The sequence below is a fragment of the Rhopilema esculentum genome, chromosome 17 (genome assembly GCF_057945365.1).
Source record: "Rhopilema esculentum isolate cy_ngs chromosome 17, ASM5794536v1, whole genome shotgun sequence".
Classification (NCBI taxonomy): Eukaryota; Metazoa; Cnidaria; class Scyphozoa; order Rhizostomeae; family Rhizostomatidae; genus Rhopilema; species Rhopilema esculentum.
In genome coordinates this window covers 4,749,153-4,773,925 of record NC_142831.1, presented here as the reverse complement: position 1 = coordinate 4,773,925, position 24,773 = coordinate 4,749,153, and the positions used below count along the sequence as shown (strand labels likewise).

Genomic DNA, 24,773 nt, shown 5'->3' with positions numbered 1-24,773 from the left:
AAGTTACTTCTTTACTACCCCAAAACACCATTTCTGATTTTAGATGGCAGTCAATTTCTAATTGTAGTAGATTTGCCTAATTCCAATAATTTGCGCAGTTTCTTTTCAAATTTGACACTTTAAAGGATAGTGCTGCCTAGCAAGGCTGTGTCACAGTGACTTTCTTATTTATAGTTTTAAGGCTGCTGTTGCTGCTGCACCTTTTGCATCCCCCATGAGCCTTTGCACGCCGGTCATCTTTCCTCGCTGAACTAGGCCATATTCGTACACGATAAATAGGACTGCTTGTCTACGTTTTCGTCATGTTGTCCAGGGTTGCTGCAATTTCCAAGACAGGTAAGAGATACCAAGGCCCAAATAAGAACTTTTGAACAGAAATTATGCGATTTTCATCACAGCCTTGCAAATATTATTTCAGCTATAAGTTTGCACTCCTCTTGTCTGTTTTCACCTTCAAACTTGATCGACTGCTCGGTGATCCTCTTTATAATTTGATCCAAATTTGTTTTCTTAACATCCAACATCAACTGATATGCAGACTGTAAGGGAAAGCCTAACATAGCTTGGTATTAAAGCAAAGTATTCATCTCAATTGCATATTATTATGTTTACCACTGTTTTACTTCATCGGTCTACACTCCAGAGTCAGAGAGTGACTTCTACTTTACATCGATACTGAGCAGGACCGAGTATCGGTATGATGCTCAGAGTGCAAGAAATAATAGATTAATGGATAAAAAGTGCTAGAAGATGCCACTGATCAATGATTAGATTGAACATGCATAGAGAAGTCTCAACACGAGAGTTCAGTACGAGAGGCACCGCCACTCAAAGCTCAGTTTTCACGATGGGATTTTAATGTGCTAGATCACTAGTCTGTCCTGAAATCCAGACTAACACTTGATTGTCTGTTTTTTTCAGGAAAGAAAAGCCTTCAGCTGGCAAGGTAAAGTTTAATAACAAATGTGTACACTCTTTGTTTTTGCTTGGAAATTGAAAATATCTCAGTCTTTGCCTTATATTCTATAACTATATTGGTGGTTGCCCATGCTCCTATTTTTGCAAATAAGCCCCCCCCCCCATGGTTGCTTATTCGAGGTAAGCATAATTGCAGAATAATATCTTATTTCAAGAAAGCTCCCACAGGACAGTAGCTATAAAGTGTTAATTCCTTTGACTGGAGACCAAAAAGCAAAAAAGCAACTTTTGTGATGATAAAAATTATAATATTTGTTAGATTTGTTAGAAAAGTAATTTCATTTTTATGATGACCTTTGGGGAAAATACTAAACTTTGAAATAAGCCCCCCCCCCTCGAATAAGCCCCCACCCAAAAATTCATTTTTGCAAATAAGCCCCCGGGGCTTTTTCGAGGATTTACGGTAGTGATTGTTTCTGGTCATAAGCATAACAAATTCTTTAGTTAGTTGCAAGATATGCACACCAGTGCTCAGTCAGCAATAAATGACTCACTATTTACTGTTTTAATTCTGGAATTCAAACATTATGAAGTTTGAAGTTTTATTGAAAAGCTCTTTATCTTTCATCTAATATAAGGCATCCTGCACTTTATGACAGACTGATAAAACAGTTATATACTTTTGTTAAGTCTAATTTATATATATTATGTGTACAGCAAATCATGACAATTTGTAATGGTGCTCTTGTACTTTGAGTTGCACTTTTTGTGCCCTTTGTTATGGCAAAGGACTGAAAAATCAATATATTATATATATAGTAATGAAAACATTTTATCATGTAGCTCATATCTGATAGTAATTGTCAGTGAATTCCTTGTAAGCTGCTGTCGATATAGGGAGATTCCTCTACTTGAATCTCTTATTTTCTGAATTTTCTTAAACCCTATGGAAAACTGGATGATCCAAGCCTATAGTGCTCCTTGACTAAATAGCAAGTCTATAAAGCTTAAACCAATTTTTATGATTGAATAACTCTTTTTACTGAATATATATATGTTTTTGATTGATTTTAGGGCTTTGCCAAGGCTTGTGTCAACTACCAATACACCAAAGAGTCCAGGTATCTCACTGTTTCATTTATTATATATAAGAAATGTAATTCAGTATACGTTTATGATATGTATAGTTTTTTGCCTTGTGTGTTTTTGGTTTATATATTTGTCAAAAACTGATTGACTATGCTTGGATACTAATTGATAGCTGCCTTGTCCTGTATCCTCTCCTCTTTTTAGAAATAGTTTCTATTTATTCTTTTCGTTCATTTTGCATCTTTAAATTGTAGTTAATTAAGTTTTGTATGTTGAATGTAAATTGCCACTGGGTTGTTTTTTCTTCCCAAGCTCCCTATGGTATCGTCTTGTGAATTGGTATAGGTTTAGTAAACATTTTATGTGAATATAAGAAAAAAACTGCACCAACAGGGTAACAAAAGAATGTAACTTTGATAAGTTAAAACCTTTGATTGCTGCTTGAAACTTAAAGGCTACCTCTCTTTATTTTTTCTACATGATGAAAAATATAGCTATAACACTGCTAATTCAGTGTTTATTCCTGTTTCAAATTTATAAATTCTAAAGCATTTTTACCTGTATTTTTAGCCAAAGGAATTTATATATGTGGTGCATGAAACCCATGATCAGGGTCGCCCAAATTAACTCTAAAATTATATATGCATCATTAAACTTTTTATTTTAGTATAGTTTATATAGTATACATTTTTTTATCCAAAAGTATACTATGATTTCAAAAGCTACAGAGAGTCTGTCTGATGAGTATGCAAAGATGAACCTCAGAATAACTGCGAATATGTGTCATCTTTACTTAAACCTCTGATATATCAAATGTTTTGTCACTAGGTGCATCAAGCACTGTGGCGTCAAATAAGACAATTATACTGTAGATATTTTATAATATATGTGAGTCATTTAAATCTAAAGAAGGTGGCCTTTTTCTATTCAGATGCTGCTGTAGATGACCCTCCATCCAAATCAGTATGGGAAGTTTACAAGGAAAAGGCTGGTGTCTCAGGTATTTCTGTTATATGAAAGTTTTTTTGATCAATTTTCAAGTCTTCTGTTTGTAGATTAAGACTGGTTTTTTTACAGAAAGCCAATAGAACCAAAATAGTCCATTTATGAGACATAAAAGTCTTCCTCATGAGCTTTAAGGTGCCTATAAAATGAAATTTAGTACACTAAGCAAAATGGAGGTCACTATTGGAACTACATGTAGAAATAGCTGAAGGGGGATTTTAAGTCAGAGTCCATATCCAATCTTTTTATGAGCATAAGACTGTTCTTATCTGCAAAGTTTCATACTGTTGTACCAAAGTATGACTGAAATATGATAATACCGTCTATTAAGGTCTGGGGCAAAGTACCCTAGTCTAAAAATTGCTTAAGGGGGCAATTTTCGGTCAGGGTATATCCTATCTTTTTCAGCATATTAAACTTTCTTTCCTATTTTGCAAAATTTCATGCTGGTATCACAATTTTCACAATGGTTTGACTAACTGCCCTTATTGGGTTTACTGTGAAGACGGAACCAACTGCAAACTTTGTGACATCACTGATTCTTATGCTTTGTCACACACATTCATTGTTTTTAAAACCTTCAAAACAAACTTTTCGTGCAAATTTTTGAGTTAATTTTTGTTTTATATAGCAACAATACAATATGTAGAAGTTTCAATTTCTTTCAAAAAACTATGTGTGAAATTTCACTTCATAGGAACTTTGAACAGCAAGCTGTCTTCAATAATTTCTATATTTACATGCTCTTGGATATTTATGGTTTCCTAGCCGTGTTGCAGGACTAAACCAGTGTCAGAATTAAACTACTTAGAACTCCCATTGTTCTCGGATCTTGAAGTAAAGATACAAGTTTTTTGGCACTTATAGGCTGGTTTTTACCTGACTTAAGTTTATAGCATAAGTTCATAAGAAACACATTGCTTTTATTTGGAAGATTATATATGAATGTGTTTCTTTTGAGTTTTTCCGATTGATTAGTTTCTGGCTAGCGCAGTTATTTTTTTATCCAGCTGCAACAATTTTTGGTGCTGGCCTCACTGCCACCCTGCTATCAAAAGAAATACTCATTATTCATGAAGAGGTGAGTATTTCGAAAATTTCAAAATCTTTTGAATAACCTATTCGTAGGAAAAATTTGAAAACTTCTTGATTGCATATGTTCAATATTGATATATGCTTTAATATGAACAAAAACAGTGTATTCCAGACTGATAACTGTATCTCACATCACAATGCCCTTAAATTTTTGTTCTTGAGTATCTTACCTGTGTAGTTGCAGAATTTTGTTTGAGATTGAGCATATTAATTTGTAGGCAAAACTTTTGTGATGCAAAATCAATTTGACTTTATTTATGTTAAGTTTCACAATTGGGTGTTGTTTTCTCAAGATCTAATAATGAGCTAGATGCCTATTACCCTCAAGGATCTTGTCAGAATCATGGAAACTGTTTATTTGTCTACATTTCTATTTTTTATGAGCCTTAAGCTATCAGAATTTACATGGCTGGTTGGCTTTTCAGATTTGCATCACTGATGTGACACTAATGCATCGCTAACATCTTTCGTTTTTGTAGACACTTCTTGCAGCCGTCATGGGAGGAACAATTTTCTTTTTGGCAAGGAAATTTGGAAAGCAAGTTGGAGAGGCATTAGATGAACAGTCACAGGTAACTTATATCACTTTTGAAATTGCTACTGTGAAGTGCAGAAAATTGATTATATATAGTTTTCAAAACATACTTTGGTAATGCATAACTCTCAGGTTTCAAAAAAGGTAGCGGCAACATTTATGATTCACTGAAAGAAAGAGAAAATAGGAGAAAAGAGAGGGAATAAGTGAAAAGTAGCCAAAGGTAAACAGATTAAAAGAAATCAATTATAATGTGATGTCATCAAAAACAGGGGCGGACACTTGGTCAAATATTTCGGGGACAAGCCTATTGTTTGACAAGATGACATCACATTTTCCCATTGTTTTAGAACAACCACTATTATTGTCCTGCAAAATATTGGGGGGACAGTCCACCTCGACCCCCCCCCCAGGTGTCCATCACTGATCAAAAATCTATTTTTAGAAATTCTCAATTTTGGCCAGATAATGTGAAAGAACGGCATCAAATACCTCTCAATATGCATTATCTGCTAGATATGTTCAAAAATGACGAGATATGGCCAATGATAGATTTAAAGTTGCTAACGGATTACTGTTATTCTGGCCTGGTTATGATTTTGAAGTTGTGAATCAAGATCAAATTACAGAGGTTTGATAGGGAATGAGCTTGTGCTAATGTGGCCATTTCTCAGCCAGTTTGTAACATATTCAACCTATTTTGCACAACTCTTGTTCGGGTTATATATTCAAAATCGTAAAATTATAAAAATCTATTTTTTGTGACTACATCACTTCTGAAATAGAAGATAAAATTAAAAAAAGAACAGGTGTGTATAAATTGAATGGAAAATATGTACCAAATGATCTAGTTTTAGGGAGCACGTAGTGTAACAGCACAGTAACAATACTCTATAAGCAAAGGGCCATTCAAAGGTTGAAATTGAGGAGAGCTCCTGAAAAGACGAAGAGTGCACATGCAACATAAAATATACAAGGAAAACTGTTTTGTCAGAAGGCAGTGCACTGTTTTCATCAATTTCTACACATCAGAGATGTGAAATATCAGCAGGTTTTTAAGCAGTGAATCGAAACAAAGTGATACGATTCAAATTTTTCTTAAATCAATCTTTGCATTAGTGTGATGTTGCGAATTTTTCATTCCGTATTATCATATCTGATTGTGAGATGTAATTAAAGTGTTTAAGCCTATCTCACCGTCAATTGAAATCTAATTATCTGACATATTGTAAATGACCCAGATAAAAACGTCTTTTAGTTTGTTTCGAGTGAAACGAGGTCATAATTTTCATATGCATATTTCCCAATTAATCAGTAATCCTCTCACAATGATTGGTGAGTGTAATTTTCAATGCTTTTCTATCAATTTTGTGTTAAAATTAATTCTTTGTTTAAAAGCCATCACGATTCGAGATACTGTTTTTCGTAATTGTGGGCAAGAGGATGTCCAGTTCATCTCAGCAACAAACCGCATTTGGAAGTGCAGTATAATTTATCTTGTAATCTTAAGTAGGTAGACCACGACGAAGAATATAAACTGATGTTTATATTAAATCTGCACTTTTCAACCAGTGTTGCGATTTTCCATATATTTAGCTATTTTATATATATTAACATTCAAATATAATTAACGTTTATGTCAATCAACATTAGCCAATCAATAAACGTGTGAGCGGAGTCACTGATTGGTCATTTTTTGAATGAAAGATGGCTTAAGCCCCTTAAGTATCTGTCGATTGCCTTAAGGAGCAGTATCCCTTTCTGTGTTCTTTCGATTTGTTCTCATAATTGAGGTCTAACGTCCGAATCTTTCCAGATTTTGCATTCTTGATGTTTTCCTTAAAACACGGCTCATAACCTTTACACATAACAGTGGCCTGTTGCATAATCTTTTCTAATGACTTTGTCCCCAACCCTTGTGAAACTGTTCGAAGTTTGATGAAACTTTTTTGGACTCCTAAAACTTGCATGCTTAACATTTATTTGTGGGACTTATCGTGTTTTGGTTGTTTTACATGAATAACTTTGTCACAAAATGGAAGCTCTTTCCCGAAATTTCTCGAAATAGATTTTCATTTTCCCTGCTCTCGGACCAAATTCTTTATTTATGTATTCTCCAGTCTTTCATCCTAGAGATATGGTTTTACACCCAATCGGATGTAATGGTAAAATTTATTTGTTAATGGCGAGCCTCAACTTACAATCAAGTCCAATAATTCACTCTCATGTATAATAGCCAAAAAAGTCCTACAATTTACTTTTTGCAAAACCGTATCCTCAAGTCAAATACACACAGCAAGTGAGATAAGGAAGAATAAAAAACAAATATGTTAACTGACAGGCTGTATAGCAGTGTCCAGGGCTGCAGCAAGAAAAGGGACCCCAATTGTGTAAGATTTGCCGACAGAAGGGTTATGTTGTGATTGTGGCATGGTTGTATATAGGTATGAACAGATAATCAGACGAACAAAGTAGCCAAAATTAGCGATCACTAATCGTAACCATAGGGCTTAGCTTACATGTTTCCATTGTGGGGAACAATGGTTTTATGGCACAGTCAAGGACCGCAGAGCACATTACAAATTGATGGGCTAAAATGTTTTAGGGGGCTAAACATGCTAAAAACTGTAGATCCTGTTCCGCGGTCCCTGGACACAACAAGTTCCAATGGATGATCATAGAATGTCAATTGGAAAGAAGAAATGTCTCCTTGTCCCCCCCCCCCCCCCCATGCATCCAGATAATGCTTACGGTTTATAGGCAGCCAAGGCTGTGGTGGAGATCCCGATAACCCCCTGGAATCATAATTTTGCCCCTAGAGGTATTGCTAGGCACGTGGCGGAACATGTGAAAAGAATCGCATATCAGGCAGTGGTATTCTGAGCCGGAATTTGATTAAAGGCAATTTGTTACATCGGCATTGCCGCGCCATAAGAAACAATGTTGTTATTAGCTATAATGTAAATAGACGTGAGGCAAAGGATTTTGACGTTAGACATCCTGTTTTTGATATTAGTCTGGGTGATATTACCTGATAAGACACCATTGGCAGCTCGGCAGAAAGGTGCACCGACGAATGCTATGCTGTCTTAAGATCATTTGTGGCAGTAAGTTTGAAAGGATGATACCACAGAGATACATTCTTTGAAGACAGGAGCGCGCCAAGTGTATTTCAGTAGAACTTTTGACATGTCGCAAAGTATCTTCAAATGGTTCTTGGGCGCCATTTTTATGGGATCATTCCAAAATGTCACAGCTCCGCTTGGGCCTCTGCTGGGAGCCGGGGCCCTTCCGAGTGTCTTTTTTCTAGTTTGTCTGTTTTGAATTTTATTTACAAAGACATCTCACAATCTTCTAGCGTATCGTATTGAGAATAGGCAGTCCAAGCCCGTTCGTGTACCCCACCCGAGACTCGCTCTTGACCCCTGCCGTTTCCCCCTATGAATCCCCGTATTTATACACCAATAAGAGATGGACTTGAGATTCTTTGCAAAAAATTACCGAAAAACGGATAAAACTTCCTTTAAAAGATTACGAGTTCCATCATCAAAGAATTGACAAATTCAGTTTGGGTGAGCTCGTTTAGCCACCCCCCCCCCACCCCCCATCCCCCTTCTCCACTTTTGTGGTAGAGCAAGGTTTCACTCTAAAGTACACTCTACCAGAGACACTTGCATTTGACTGTGAATTTGAAAATTCACTTTCAAAACCCTGGTCATTGTTTTGCCTTTGAACCCGGAATCTTGGCCTTATTTTTGAAGATGTTTTCGAAAATTGTCTGGAGAATGAAGGAGCAAGCACTTTTCTAGACGTTTTTTTGCCAAATCCAAATATTTATTGGTATATTCCGACATTCTTTGGTATATTCCGCCCATTTTCTTTGTTTTTGTGGCTTGGAAATTAATTGTATCTTCAGACGTTGTCGCACTCAGAAACGACACTAATGATAATCGTTTGAATCATTTTATAATCTCACGATTGTAACAAACGTTTAGTTTGCTTCAACTGGGGGGTAAACAAACTGTGACAGTAGAACGCAAACTAGTCGACAACAATTCTGTTACTATTTTTAGAAGATATGACAGGTAATAAAGCAAAAAGTAAAAAGTAATTGATGGAAGGCTCCAGCATATTTCTAACTCTTAACATATTACTTTACGAGGGACTCATCTCAAAACAACTTTGACTTCCTATGTTTTTTTCATTGTAACATTTTACGTTGCTTTTGGACCACCCCAAGCCCCTGGAAGTTTACTCAAGAAAGTTTTACGGGAGAGCTCGGTTTTTTGGGTCTGAAGTTTTCGATTAGTATATTTTTTGGCTTTGTAGAAACTTTTAAATATTTCATTACAATTCATTTTAAAAAACAGTGTCTGTGTCTTAAGTCTTGAAAAACAGTCTTGAATATTCAGTTTTAGATACGGTTTTTGAACCATTGCAGCACAATTTTTGACCTTTTAATTTCTTCTTGGGTGTGATTTTGCCAGACATTTATTTACCCACCAGTTTCTTTCTGGTGCAAACTATTCTTTAGAACTTTTTGTGTTTATTTTTACTGTCTTTGAAGAATCATAATAGGAAAAAAGTTAAATATTGTACTGTAATTGTTTTCCCTCGTTCTTTATGCCTGCCCTTTTAAAACGTACATGTTTTGAGGAAATCCATGTTTTATCAACTTCCTCCTTTGAACGCTTCTACTTCAAGGGTTCCAGACCCTGACGCTTGGAGTATGAATGAGCAAGGCGGACTTGAGAAAGTCGCCTTTGTTAATAAGGTTTTTTAGCAATACTAGTTACAGCAAAATCCATATGCAATATAACCAGTTTAGCTCGTATGTTACTTTTCGTATCTAGGTACACCCATTTAGCATTTAACTATTATTATGTCGTTTCATTATTCGCGATTGGAGGACACGACATCTGAAATGCCCAAGGCCCATCAGTGCCCTAGCCCAAAGGTTTTTAGAGAATAACCGCCTTGCTTTTGCTTAACAGAATATCTTGGATGCGATGAACGAAGGCCGAAATGCAAGGATTAAAGCTTACGAGGAGGCAATCGCTGACGAGAAATCAGTGGAAGCTGTTTATTCATGCAGAGACCAGATCTACGAAGTATTGAAGGTGAAGCACGTATACCCGATTTACTTAAATGATCTTCTTAATACTTAATTGTCTTGTATACTCATTATCTTGTTTAAGCAGTTCTTGTTTACTTATTGTCGGCATTTCTGTGTCTATATCATCGGTTGAATTGGTCCTTAGTAGAACCCAGGTGTGATTACCTCTGGCAATTAGGGCTAAATCGCTGTGTTGTTTACTGCCAAAGCTTGCGGTTGCGACTATTGCAGATTGGTTGTGATGTCAAAAGTTTACCTGAAAAGGCCTATTTTCATTACATTCATGCCAAATTAATACTGAAAATAATGGATTTTTAGCGATCAAATCCTCTTAACTTGTCCTTGATATGGAAGCAGATTGTGAAAAACAAAATTAATGGTTGGCAGTAGTTAATTTGAAGTTGATTTCGGCTCTTTTTATCACTTCATTATCAACTAAAACATTTTCTTTATGTAATTTGCTTAGGTTGGCTATCAATACATATTGCACGATGTTTTAGCCATCGTATGACCAACGTATTTTCCAATAAACATAAAACCTGCAATTTCTGTTTCTTTTGTTTCATGAATCACAGGCGCCTGTAAATAAAAGTTGCTTTGCACAATGTACCCTTTTCAGAACTTTTGAATCGTTATTCATAAAGATACGTTCATGATTAGTTAAACTTTAGCCAGTCATATAGAAAATAGTTTATAAAAGGTGTCCAAGAGTAGGTCTGCCAGAATACCTTTTTACACATTCTTGATAAACGCTTTCAAGCACAGCAAGTTCCCGCATCAATGACCTCTTTTATTAGGGTTAGGATGAACCAGTTTCACAGTTTGGTTAAGTTCAGGGTATAGAGGCTCTGACTTGAATGCCGCGTATGAAAGCCTCTCAGGTGTCATCACCATGCTTTAATGAATCACACTAACTACGGTAATGTCGTTCATGACTTTGGAACTATTTCTGAGCTTAGAATCTTGACAGAAACTTTAGACATTCAATGATGTATATCACATGCTAAAAGTGCGCCTACCTTGCTGTTTAAAATCCTTGCCGAGAGATAACAAGAATCAACAAGAGATAACCCTTGTTATAAGAAGTTATTTTTTCATCAAACTGAAACAGTTTCTTGATTTAAATTTGCAAATACTTTCAAAAATCAGCTTTTATGTTTTAATTTTTATAGGTTTTTGTATTCGGGGACTTACTATATATCTTGAGAAATGTAGTTTGAAAGTTTGAATGCTTTTTTTTCTTTGCTTATGATCGTTCGACTAGAAACAATCAAGTGGAAACTAGCCTTTAGACGTGTCCGTGTGCCACAACGTATTGCATTGTTATAGGAACAAGCTCACGTGGCAGTTTGGGTCTGGAATTGTTGTATTGGCTAACCTTTCCGGTTAGGTTCCTGTAGAATGCACTCAATCTGGCCCAAACCCATCAGACTCTTGCATAACCATGACATTTTTGATCCTGTTTGTGAATTTACTTTGACATATCATACGCCTCACTGTCGTTGCCCTTGCCTGGTATTGTCACTATTCTGTGATGTTGTTCCAGTGTCAAATAGAAGATCCAGTTTTAGAAAGACTTGTGTCTCGCTTGTAGCCAGTCAAAGAAAGACTTGTAGCAAGTCAAAGCCACACAAATCTTCTCTTTCCCCTTCATTTACCGATTATTTCAGGACATTTGATTTTAGTTTATAGAAAGTTTAATGCCAAACCTGTGGTCATGTTGGCATCAATGGGGATTCACTACCGGAAATTTCTTGTTTTTATTCATTATAATTTTTCATAATAATCAATTGGTTAATACCAACCAAAAAACGATTTTTTAGTTTTTTTGTGGTTCATTGATTGTTATATTATTGTTTTTGTTACATTATAGACTTTGTTACTTGTTTCGTAATTGATTTTTTAATTTTGATATTACTATTCTCTGATTCTTTTGAACTATGCACATGGTTGTACATGTGATACGTGATTTGTGCCATCGGTTCACATCAGTTGAGGTGCATTTTTTCTTCGACTGCTGTTTCCTGTACTGCTCCGCTCACATAAGCATTTTGTTCTTTTTGTCAAAGCAGCGGTTTCACTTGGCTCTGTTTTTGTTCACGAAGGAAAGAGTTTACATTTTGTATTTATTTTGTATTTGACACTACCAAGCTTCCGATCGTTGATTTTAGGACACTGAGAAACTATTCTTATCGAGCAGTGTTTTGGTACTCCCTCTCTATGTGACCACATTTCGCGATTCATACGCCTGGAAATACAGAGAGCTGGCGACTCTCCTCGCTCTAAAGTCTGTTCTTGTCAGTGATTCGACACTCTTCCTAGTGGGCGTATAACACTCTTTCTTTCTACTCTCTCTCTATTATCTCTCTTCAACGCGCATAATACTCTCACGACTCTTTATTCTTTATCATTAAAAGTTTAGAATCAAAGCTAGACTGGATGGCAGCAAAAAAAATAAAGTGTAAAATGTAATTTTAATACGTAATGGGTAATTCCTAACACTCTTTTTTTGATTGCTTGTTTTGCAAGGTATAGTTTTTGCCTCATTTGCTGAAAGGATGTTGAAGATAGTATTTATGTTCAGCACTTCATTTATGTTTCTTGAAACATCTCACAACTCAGTTGTATTTAGGCAGACCGTATGCGTTAAGACTACCAGAACACTTTGTTTTTGCTTCGCGATATCATTGCATCCTTTACCAAAGTTCCTTAAATTTGTGGCAATATATTGTTGCTTTACGGAGTGTTTGGGTGGTTCTTTTGAAATTACTGCATTGTTTTATCTGCGTCCACGATTTTTTTACTCGTTAAACAATGTCTTTTTGCGTATTGTTTAATGGTTCATTTTAGATTACTGTATTGTTTTATCTTTGTTCAGGAATCTTTTAAAACGTTGAAGAAAATTCGTTTGCGTATTGTTTTGGTGGTTCAGTTTAAAATACTGTATTGTTTTATCTGTGTCCACAAATTTTTTTAAACGTTGAACAAAACTTTTTTTGTGTATTGTTTTGATGGTTAATTTAAATTACTGTATTGTTTTATCTGTGTTCACGAATTTTTTTATCGTTGAGCAAAATCTGTTATACAGTGAACAAGGCCTAAGGCATCAAATATGAATATCCTGAGGTGTTCATCCTTTTTTTTATTTGCATTCTGGGTTGTTTCTGTATAACGTAATGTTGCAATTGAATGATAATTTTTCAACCCATTCATTTCGCTCTCAGGAAAACAACTCTATGAAGATGGAATTAGAATACAGAGAAAATGTCAATAAAGTTTACGAAGAAGTAAAAAAGAGACTGGTATGTGTTTGTTTTTTCTTGTTCATTTTAAAATTTTTCTTCCTTGTTTTCTCAAATATTGCTTGTTCAGTGTATACCTTGGTGGGTTTTTCGGTTTTTGTCTTGTTTTTTCAGCCACAAATATATTGTCATGTTTTTTTGAAATTTAACATAAAATTGTCAATTTACTTAGAGGAAGGCCCCTTGAAAAACATCTTTTGCTGAAGGGCTACCCGCCTTAAAATATTTCCAAACGAAAAGTTCAGTTGTTTGTTGCTATTGAATTTATAACTATGTCGTTTAATTTACTCTTATCTTTGCATATCTATTCATTTCAAAATATTTATTCTCCAATTTGTTTTTAAATTATTTTCTCATCTTTGTTCTTTTTCCTTGTCCGCCATTTTCCCTTTTGCTTCATGCCTTTTTTACCTTTTTCTTTCTTTTCTTTTGCCTATTATTTTTCTTCTGTGTCTTTGAATAGCCCAATTATACGACCTACCTTCAATGGAGCTCTATTATTCATGTACTTACTCAAAACCGTCTTTTAAACATGATCTGAAAATGGCCAAATTATTCTCTAAATATGGATAGAAATGAGCCAGCGAGAAAACGGCGCAATTTGCCCGTATTTTTACCCCTCTTCCACACTATCACTGCCTTATTCCGACCGAACTCTCGAGTATCTTTTTCAATCAAACAATTTCACTAAAATTCCCTTAGTTGCTGTTTGAAAATCTCTATCTTTCAAGTAATCTTTTGGTGGTACAAAAATTATAAATGGCTTTGAAAAAGCAACATTTTGAAACATACTAAAGCTTTTCTTCTGACATTCTTCAGAGTATTGAACGTGAGCTTTTAATCTTTGTTCTGACGTTTTATACTCTGATGAATGTCAGACGACAAGCTTTAGTATGTTTCAAAATGTTTGCTTTTTTCAAATCCATGTCTAACTTTCTCTATACTCAATTTGGCAGTTGCTTTATTTATTCACTCTCTGCTTCATTTTCATCCCTTTCTTCATTGTCCTTAAAATACACTCTTTTACATATCGTATTTGGCTCTAAGCTCTTCAATCAGACACTCGCCAAACTCCCCTTAACCTGCCTACGAACTTTATCTTTGCCTTATACCAAGTCACATTAAACCCCTTAAATTTATTCCTTTTGAATCATTAGCTCACCTTACACAGACTCCCAGTTCAGGAGCCTCTTGAAGGCTAAACCTTAATTAGCACTAAGGCTCACAAACGGATAAAGCGCAAAGCAATAATTAGGCAATTTTTTTAATTAAAAATTCATTGTTGCTAGTCCTCTTAGTCTAATATCGGCGAACTTTAATCTTAATGGTATCAGGACTGCACCATTTTGCGATCTTTTTTTGCAGACTGTCGTGTCAAAGACGTAAGAATTCACCTTAAAACTTCTAGTTCTCTTCTAGCTAAACTTTCCCCATAATTTCTTCTTTGGTGAAATTTGAGACATACATACTTTTAAAATTGTATTTGATTGTCAGCTTTGTAAAAAATCATCTCACAAGTTTCTGTATTACATTTTTGGATGTTGCTTTAACTATGGAGCGGTTCTATAGTCTTCCAAGATTTCAAACATTTTATCCTGTTGCTGTTTATTTGTTTGTGCTTTAATTGCCAAACTCAGGTGTTTTATTTTCTTGTATGACCTTGTCTATTTCTTTAAGACCTTATCTATTGAGCCTTTAGTCTCAATCAACCATATTCTTGTGTTGTACATATTTTTGTGTTGTACATCTGTTACTGTTACACCTCATAAACATTTTACGAAGACTATTGCCTTTAAAAAAAACTTTACATCGGCAATTATTTAATCCATCTTCCAACATAGCCAATTTGTAAGAAATTTCCAACGACAAATGCTTTATGGTTTGTTGGATTTTAACCCTTAGAATTACTCATTCTGGTCAGTCAGATTTTTTGTACGCCCACTTTCACTGTCTACTCTTTATGTAGATGTCCCTGTGACAACAATTTACTGCATGATGGATCCAAAGCGCGGTGTTCCATCTAACCAAATGGAAGAAAAGTTATAACTAGACTATGAATTGTTTTGAAAAATGCAAACATTTTGAGTCATACATTCTGAACTTTTCGTTTGACGCTTTTCAGAGTATAAAACTTCAGAGTATGGGCCTATTTTGATCTACAACTGGGTATATATCGTGGAGTTTTCGATCGTATTCTGACGTTGTATACTCTGAAGAGTGTCGGACGAAAACTTTAGTTCGACTCAAACTATACTATTTCTAGATGTAGTTTTTTGCCAAATGCCAACTTGTGATAACATTGATTATTCATTTGCTGTATTTTAGGATTTCCAAGTGGAATTACAGCAACTGAAAAAGAATCTTGAGCAAGAGCATATAGTTAGTTGGTTAGAAAATGTCGTCGTGAAAAGTATCACACCTCAACAGGTTCGTTGAAATTAAATTGTAGTAGAAACGTCGAATTGGAGTGCAATCATTTGAAAGATTTTATATAAAAACAAAAACTAAAACAATGAGCTCTTGAATTCCATATTCAAATGAAAATCGCGAAATGTCCTATCGGGTTTTGTTAGAATAAGAAAGAAGGGACTTGCCAGATCTTTTCCGAATTTTTAGACACATGGGTATTACAGATTGGTTATAATTTTTGAAAAGACTTACGAGTTTCGTAACGTTGTAAATGAATTTTTATCTATTTTTTCTTATATTTTTATCAAAACTTTTCATTTTGACCCAGAAAGTAACCATGATATATTAACTAGCGCCACATACATTAAGTGGATGACACCGTCTATATTTAGCTCCGCACGCAAACAACGCCTTTCCCTTTTTTTAAAAGTAACCCAAAGCTGCTAAAGTGGTTTTCGCCATCTATCAATTAACTATTTGCAAACCATAAGCGTGTAAGTTATATCACATTCACTGATTGACCAATTATTGATTGATAGGTGGCTTGAACCATTTAAGTTATTTTCGTATCTGTTTATTGCCTGTAAGCTCCCTAAATATCGTACTAGTAATTCGGTGAAGACAAACGTAAACAATTTTGAAGCAGATCGTGATGTTTGCTTGCGAAGTATTTCGAATTTCAAATTTTTGGAATTTCGTCAATAGCCGAAACATTCAGTAGATGAAACGTCCATCAAAACAAAAAAATCCATTAAATGAACAGAGATAAATGAATCCATAGGTGACATGTCAAGAATATATTGATTGTATTGGAAAAGGGATGTTTTGCTTAGGGCAGCCATTGTGTCAAAATCACCTGGCCTAAACATTTCTTCAAAGAATAAAAAGTTGTGCTCGTTCAAGAAAATTACATCATTTAAGATCCCCTTAATGTATTTTATAATTTTTTGATCTACTTAATATATATCTTTGATATGTACTGTCTTGCCCATTTGGGGAGGTGGTTTTACCAGGCCAATGGCTGTGGGTATAGAAAACATTCACCAAGAAACAACTTTCAAAAATTTACAGGTAGTTGTGCCCAGCCTTTCTTTCTGCGGACACATCCCTGGAAGGACATGTACTTTCAAAGTGTTGTTTTAAAAGAGGTGTTCGTAAAGCTTTCTGTAAACGCGACCAGCGTTCTTTAGGAAGTGTGAGCAAACCATTGCACTTGTATGACCGAGATAACAAAAATCTCAAAACTGTTTGGTCTATATCTTTAATACTGTTCAGTAAAATAGAGTTTATTGATTTAATTTGTTTACCTTAGGAAAAGGATGCATTAGCCCAGTGTATCAAGGACGTGAAACTTCTAGCTGTTAGCAGAGCATAATAAACATCGAACAATTTCTCTGAACGAGGTAAGAATTACAAGGCTGTATTATGGTTTGCCATCGAGTGTTCTATAGAAATCAGCCTTTGTCAATATCAAATGTTCTAGTGTAGCAAGCTTTAATTCCAGTTGTCAGTGACATTTATAAGTATTGAATAAAAGACTTTATCAGCTGTCTCTGTATCTTCGTCCCTTTTCTTGTTTTGTCGCCGAGGGCAACAAATGAAACTTTCTTTTGAAATAAATCCGTTTTCAAATGTATGTGCTTCTAGGAGCTTTGTGCAACTAATTTGATTTTCTTTTAAAATAAATCTGTTTCCATACAAGTATGTTTTAGTGGAGCTTTGCAGTCACCATGGGGTTTGTATTGTGAAAAAGGAAGCAATTTAAAAGGCAAAAAAATTTTGCTTCAGTCAAGTTTCTATGTTCGATTAATTTACGATCTGGGCCAGTTCATTTCTCGATTCTGCAAGCAAGTGGTGTGCTTTCCGATAGCTTGTGGTATGACGGTCAGGCTGTCAATTGAAATCACCGGGCAAGAATCGGGATATTCAACAGATCCAACCAAAAATTATTCGCCTAACGTCTCCATAAAAGTGTTTAAAATTCATGCATCGCTATCTCCACACCCCATACACCTCCAAGTACCCTCCACACCTCCACAGAAATACTTATCATCATGAAAGCACCTCTTTATATTTTATCGTCCAGTTAAGATAAATATGATCCAATCTCCTCCTCCAACGGTTGTACAAGTGGCACACTTCATACAGCACGTGCTGATAGGAAAACTGAATCTACATTCCGCTTTCCTCTAGGAATCGAGGGTAATTTTTATATTGCCGATCGAAAGACGATCACAGGGGTCTTATCTTTGCACAACCGGCAATAATTGATCAGCTTAAAGGAAAGAAAGATAACACGAGTCCTGTATACGACCCGTAGGCATGTTAGAAAGGGTACTTGTCCTGGGCCAACAGTCCTGGGCCTTCAGTATTCCCAACTGGCTGTACGTTTGCTGTTGGGTAAATGGCAGTAAAAATGCATATAGAGAATCAAAACAGATAAGAGGAGACTGGACACTAAGCTGAATTTGATATTAAACACTCTCGCATACAAACAGAAAACGAAATTAAATGTCTCGCGCAATTTTTTATGAGGCTATGTCTTCATTCATTCTGTAGTTTCTTTTGACTTGCTAAGATTTTTCTTTTGCGCTCTTCTATGCCAGCAAATACCTCTTCATGATGACCCTACGAGAACAGAAACTCTGTTAAAGCAAAAGGAAAACGAAGAATGCATACTGGCACAAGGCTTCATTTGTGTAGGGATACCTAAATAGGAGGTACCGCCAGGCCAGTTTGAATTTCACAGAAATTTTATTTGAAAGATAGGATTATCCTAAACCTGCGAGGTAGGGTGACTTGAGAGACTCCCTCGACCACATTCTGTTACGCTTCTGGGACTTTATTTCAAAAGAGCATTTTCTTCCCAAAATTGCCCTTCCTTGGTATCAAAGTAATTTGAAGTAAAGCCAATCAGACAGCCAGTTGCAGGGTGGCTTGCCACTTACTATCCGATTTCATTTACTCAACTGTCCTTGTTCGTTAGTAGCGACATTGCATTCGTTTCTGCAACTGGTTTTATAATAATCTTATGCATTAGGGGTATTTCTTTGTAGTAATGTCGGAACGAAGTCCATATTGGAGTGGGGTAGGGGGGTGCTGTTACCTGCTACTGCGGGTGCTTACTGATCAGTGCACTATTATAGGGGGCCGTAGTTTCCGACGGATCTGTCAATGAAGAAATTCGCGTGATGAGGAGTTTCTCACGACTCTTGCAGGCGTCATGAAACATACCACATTGTTCCCGCAAGGAAGTAGCTATCAGATGGCGATGGTTTCAATTTTGAGCGAATTCTAGAAACTCTACATACCAAAGCTCAAAACAGTGGGTTATAAAACGGAAATAACAAATTTGTTAGTAGCCTAACGGACTCTGTAAATGAAATAACTTGCTTGACCTTTTGTTCGACTTCAATAGTTAATCAAAGTGCCTCAGAGACTTTGGTTAAACCAATCGCTCTTTATAAGCCTTCCCTCTAGATTTTTATACGTTGCTTGATCTGATCCAATTTCTCGATTCTATATTATCAAGAAATAATCTTACGTTATACGAATGATGGGATAAAAAGTCTGAAGTCCATTTTCTTTAACTTGCGTAAAATCTTGAAGCCCTCAGCTAGCATGCTAATTATAAAAGTGTCTGGAGCAGATAACTGATGAGCACAAGATACCATAAAAATTTCGTCAACACAGTTCTCAGGAACTGAAGTGCTTCTGGTGCCTTCAAAATAAAATATATTGTATTTTCGCCTTTTCTTCTCGCCTTAGGACCTAGATAATTCCCCCTCCCCCTAATTGCTATCGCTCATTGTTGCTAATCTATGATAAACTGAAAGGAAACATACACTTTTTGTTCTAAAAAGACATATCTAATGAAAATGCTTTTCAAAGCTACTTTTACACACACCAAGCCTATTGGAAACAGATCTGACCACGGACATTGCTCTCAGGAGAGCAGAGATATGATCCCTGGTCCTCTGAGACACATACATACTATCAGATACTCTTCTAGTGCTCAACCTTTTTAAAGCTTCTTAATTCACGAACTCTGTCCCACAACTCATCCTTCATCCTTAGATCTTGTAAACTTTGAAACACTCTACCCTCTTTCTGCTTACCAGACTCTGAAAACTAAAATTAACAAGCTTGATCTTTCCTCCCTCTATTCCAAACCCCTCTCTCTATTCCAAACCCCTCTCTCTATTCCAAACCTCTCCCTCTATTCCAAACCCCTCCCTCTTTTCCAAACCCTTCCCTCCTTTCCAAACCCTTCCCTCCTTTCCCTTGTTAGGGCTTCATTAACAGCTCTTGGGCCTTTCCTCAACATTACCAGCTAAAAAAACTTCTACATTTCTAAAGAAAAATCTTTTAATTCATGTTTGTCCTGTATTCCTTGAAATTTGCTTGCACTGACCAACAATAATGGCTTTTTGGAGGAAACTTTGAGCAGGGCTTAGCATGAGCTGTTAAAAACTTGATACAAAATCATGCTGAAAATTATACTGAAAACGGTATCTGCAGAAATTATCTTATAGGGGTATGGGGTGTTACCCAAGTCTTTTGTTTGTTTGTAAAATCTTAACTGGGTTGGCAAAGTCTTTAGTTGATCATTCAACTCACTCAATGGCAGTTAAAGTTGGAACAAAATTTGATCTTTCTCCCATTAAGCATTTAACTTCTCCCTCCTTCAAAAATTTTACCAGCTATCAAGTCATTCATGGAATTCTAACAAAACCAAATGTATTCCTTATCATGACTTCTTATTGTTATCTAGTGGCCTAAGGTAAAAATGTTATCGTTTTGTAACACCAATGGAAGATTTTAGTAACCAGCCAAATGTATTCCTTATCATGACTTCTCTTTGTTATCTAGTGGCCTAAGGTAAAAATGTTATCGTTTTGTAACACCAATGGAAGATTTTAGTAACCAGTATTGTTTAGCCACCGGAAAGGCTTTAGAGATAAGAGGTCATGCAGAAACCAACAAGAACACCCTGTGGATCTTTGAATGGGAAGGTTCGGTTTTTCATTTTTGTTCAAAAAAGCTTTAGACTTTCCATAAAATTGAACACCAGAGAAGAAAAATGCATTAATACTGTAATAGCTTGTTACTAGAAATGGTTGAAACCCCAATTTTTTTAAAAACTAACAACATGCCACACAACTTCAGATTGGATCGTAAGAGAGCCAGGGGCAAAATATTTTTGGGTTCTACTTGGTTAACAACTTTTTGCTAGGAATTTGGAGCTAGTAATCCAGTCAAATGGTAAACATGCAAAATATAAAAGTGCTAAAAATGGTTCAAGCAGTAGTCATAAACTGACCCTAATGAGAGGGGGGTTCTTAAGGGGTAGCATTTCTGTTTTAAATGTAACATTTGACAGTTTTCTTTTTTCCATCATCATTATGTTTCTGTTCCATATCAAAAGAAACCTGACACATTTTTCTGGTTTTTTGAAGATTTTCGTTCCAATCCATTTTCCGCAAAAAACATGCCACCACTATTAAGTGCCTTAATACCTCTGCTGGTAGTTATAAAGGAAAGGGGGAAACATGCTCCTGCAGCAACAAGACCAATCAAAGATTGGAGCAATTGGCAAATTCAACACTATTGCCCCCTCTACCTTCTATGATTTTTTTAAAAAACAGGCACTGAACACAGCAACTGAAACATGTTGCTGAGCTTGTATGAGTTTTGAAAGCAGATTTACAATTAATTAATTTTCTGGTTGTACTAGAAAGTGGTGGTATCTAATGAAAGCAACTTGCATGTTACACAAAGACATGAGCAACATCAGAGAAAAATGGCTTCTATGTGGCTATAGATTCTATAGCCTTTCTTTTTACAAAAAGCCATTTACACTTTGCACCCTTGTACCTTTTACAGCATGGCTCAATGCTTGATGTTGCATTTATAAAACCTTTTTGCCACTCCAATTTAAACAGTTTAAACTTTTATTTGCATTGAACAATATATACACTTCTGGTGTATATAGAACAGGTTGTTTTAAGTTGCTACTCTGAATTTCATGCTTTTACGGAAATCATCAGGTAACTATAAATATAAATATGTTTATATATAAACATACATAAGGCAAATGCTGACATTAAGAGGAAAAATTGTTTAAATGGATCTGATAAAGGCTTTAAGCCGAAACAGAAGAAACTAAAAACTGCCTTGGCTATGGTGAGATCTCCAGTGTTGGCTTCAGAGATTCATCGCTCATTTCATTGGGCCGTTTGTCTCAGTGAAATGAGCAGATGTTTTTGAAGCAGCAAACTGGAGTTCCATTCCGACAAAGAGTAGTTTGATACAATTGGACAGCACCATTGTGGAAAGAATTTTTCTCCTGTCAGCATTTGCCTTATGATTATATATAAATATATATCCATCAATCTATCAGGATATATATATCAGGTATTCTGATAGCCAGCATCAGGGGCAGACACTTGGTCTAATATTGGGGGGACAGCCTATAGTTTTAATAAGATCATGTCACACTTCCCATTGTTTTATAACAAAAAACCATTGTCCTCTAAAGTATTGGGGGCAGTTGCCCCCTTGCCAACCCCCCCCCCCCCCCAGCAACTGTCAGATCACTCTTGTTAAAGTGTAGTGTAATGCAGGAAATTTCAGTTATAAGAAAGCTATCTGTTTTAGATTTTTAAAAAGCTAAAAAATTCAGCCCAGCTGCAAACAAAGCTGAAACTCACAACAAAATGTCCCCAATCATGCTTTAGTCTCCAGAATATCCAAAACCACATCATTCCACCAAGAGCTTTAGCAGTATAAATGTGTGACTTCTTAACAGGGAAGTGCAATGCTGCCTGTCCAGTTAAATTTACAACCTGTAAAGAAGGTGTATGCTGGTCAAAACTTAAAATGATGGTCAAATTTTAAAATTTGTAATCTGTTGCAAATGCATCGATAGTTGTGGATGGTTTCTCAAGTCATTGTGCATTTTAACTGTGTTTTAAATAACTTTCAACATTTTAGTGGAATGACTATTATAGCTAGCTGCTAAGTGATACCAAATTTCAGGCCTTGCCCATATGTGATTGAAGTCCCATAACAAAACACCTAGCCTCAAGAGTGCAGACTTACTAAGGTGAAAAGAATTGAGTTGGAACTGGATAAACCTGCATACTGAAAAGTATCTTGAGCATGGACTTTTTAAGCATCAAATGACGGAAAACGTATAGAAATGACGGAAATCTTCATGGACAATACTAAATTGTCTGACTTCTGCAAAGTAAGACTTACACAGGTTGACAGATATTTTCCAATGTTTGCAATGATTAGAAAATTTGAAGTTGGTTATCTAAGAAAGCATCACAGCTTAAGGATATAGTATAGAACAGACCTGGGCCTCTTACCACAGAATAGAAATGACCAGACGGGTCCTGGTCAATTGATTCAGCATGAGTTTTTTCGCACATGCGTCACCAAAACGAGGATAGTATGTAAAACAATAAGCACAAACAAAGCACATTGATGAAAAACAACACAATAATGCGAGATAAGACTAGGAAAACAAATTCAGCAATCCAGAAAAGAATTAAACTAGTAACTTGCCCTGTATATGTTGCTTCATAAATGAAAAATACTGCTATTAATGGCGGTCTCGCATCTCACAACTGTAGTAGGCCTGTAGTATTGATCATTAGATAACATGGAACTTAAATATCGTTTCCAAACTCACGATCCATAACAAACTAAGTGCTTCTGTGTTTTTATTCACTCTCCTTTTGCTTCATGATAGTTTAAGTGCAGCCCCAGTGATATTCAAAGGAGCTTGTTTTGAAATTTGCTGCATTACGCCTGCGATTGCAAAACATCCCAGACTACTAGCTTCCTTTCATAACGGTTGAAAACGAGAATTGAATGGACAGACAGCGCGGTGCCAGAAAAAATCGAGTGAACTTGCAACAAAGGCTGCCGACATGAGTGACCCTTCTGATCATTTCTATTCTGTGCTCTTACCACCCATGTGTTACATCAGGCCCTTTAGACATTCCTGTCCAGCTGGCTTAGTGTCATCAATCACAACATGACCTTTTGTAGGGGTGTTTTTCCACTTGACTTAAACCACAATTTCATAAAATTCATAATTACATAATATCTAGATCTTTCAGTTAACAGGTAGTCAGCTAAAATATAGTATAATTTGTTTAATTTTACGTTGTGGGAAAATAAATATTGTACAGAATATAGTTATTGTTGGTTCAGCTCTCTAACACCATTCAGTTTTCTCAAGTGGCCCCTTAGAAAAATAAATTTCCCACCCATGGTATAGAATAGATATATATATCATCACAAGTACAATACTGTTCAAATGCCTGTTCAGCATCTAAAATAGTCACGAATTGATTCTGTTAGCCATCATTTCTTCTGCAGATGCATGATTGGCTATGTCATACAATACTTGCAATTGCAACCCCTACACAAGTAGTCCTCAAATTCCAGATGGCTACCCCTACCCCAACAATTACAATGTTGTTTACAGACGTTGTTTCCTTTCAAAAGTGTTTCTTAAGGGATCCATGGAGATAACAATATCTTAGTTTTGTTGAGAAAAAATGGCTCACGCGGGAGATCTCACCGAGAACTGTCATGTTTTGCAGGCTTTGGATTTGGATTGTAGGCAGTTAAGAAGCTTCATAAACGATTTCACTTTTCTATACCAAAAAGCTGCAAATATTGAAGCGCAATAATTTTATGGTTTCTACAAGTTTCTCCAGTTTCTAGAAGGCTAGCACCTACAATACTAAACTAAATCAAAAAGTGATGATAGGCCTATAAACAGTGAGCCTGTCTCCTTACAAACGCGTTCAGTTCACCCAAGCTTTTGATCCTTTAACGAATACACGAGCTTTCGTTTGTGAACAGAGTTAGCTTACAGCAATTTAAAGTTCCTTTAAACTTACCATGTCTATTTTATTTATGTCTGCAACAGGATTTTTGTCGAAATGCAAAAGACACCCAGCCTAGGCCAAACTCATCAGGGCCAAACTGAATTGTTGAATAGACCGTTTTCACATTCATATTTGAAAACGAGACAGGGAATCGAAAACGAAGCTAACGCTGTAAGAAAAGTTGCCGAAGCTGTGAACAGTGGAGGTTTGACATATTGTCGTTCTTAGTTTATCATTTCTGAGTTTTATTGTTATCATTATGGCTGATGAAAACGATGAGGCAAATTCTAATGATCAAACAAAGAAGAAATCATCGTTAGGAAGACAATGCGCAGCGTTTGGATGTTATAATTTTCAATATAACAAGGACGGTACGGGGACGGGCCTAC

At 35.9% G+C, this 24,773-nt stretch overlaps 1 protein-coding gene and 1 long non-coding RNA gene across 2 annotated transcripts; one reads left to right on the top strand and one right to left on the bottom strand.

The window, feature by feature from the left end:
- Positions 1-202: 202 nt before the first annotated feature.
- On the top strand, positions 203-18,097 carry LOC135695462 (ATP synthase peripheral stalk subunit b, mitochondrial). The gene is made up of 10 exons (XM_065214594.2): positions 203-336; positions 922-946; positions 1,993-2,039; positions 2,939-3,007; positions 4,023-4,093; positions 4,587-4,679; positions 9,637-9,762; positions 12,983-13,060; positions 15,386-15,487; positions 16,782-18,097. The coding sequence occupies exons 1-10, from the start codon at positions 303-305 to the stop codon at positions 16,842-16,844; spliced, it is 708 nt and encodes a 235-aa protein (XP_065070666.1). The 5' UTR covers positions 203-302; the 3' UTR covers positions 16,845-18,097.
- Positions 17,910-24,499, bottom strand: LOC135695543 (uncharacterized). Its single transcript, XR_010517274.2, has 3 exons — positions 24,397-24,499; positions 22,183-22,317; positions 17,910-18,097 (listed from the first exon to the last, which is right to left on the bottom strand). It is a non-coding gene; the product is annotated as an uncharacterized LOC135695543 (long non-coding RNA).
- Positions 24,500-24,773: the final 274 nt, after the last annotated feature.

Coding starts and splice junctions, on each gene's coding strand:
- LOC135695462 (XM_065214594.2), top strand. CDS start 303: ATGTTGTCCAGGGTTGCTGCAATTTCCAAGACAG. Junction 3,008..4,022: donor GGAAAAGGCTGGTGTCTCAG/GTATTTCTGTTA, acceptor TTTTTTATCCAG/CTGCAACAATTTTTGGTGCT. Junction 4,094..4,586: donor TACTCATTATTCATGAAGAG/GTGAGTATTTCG, acceptor TCGTTTTTGTAG/ACACTTCTTGCAGCCGTCAT.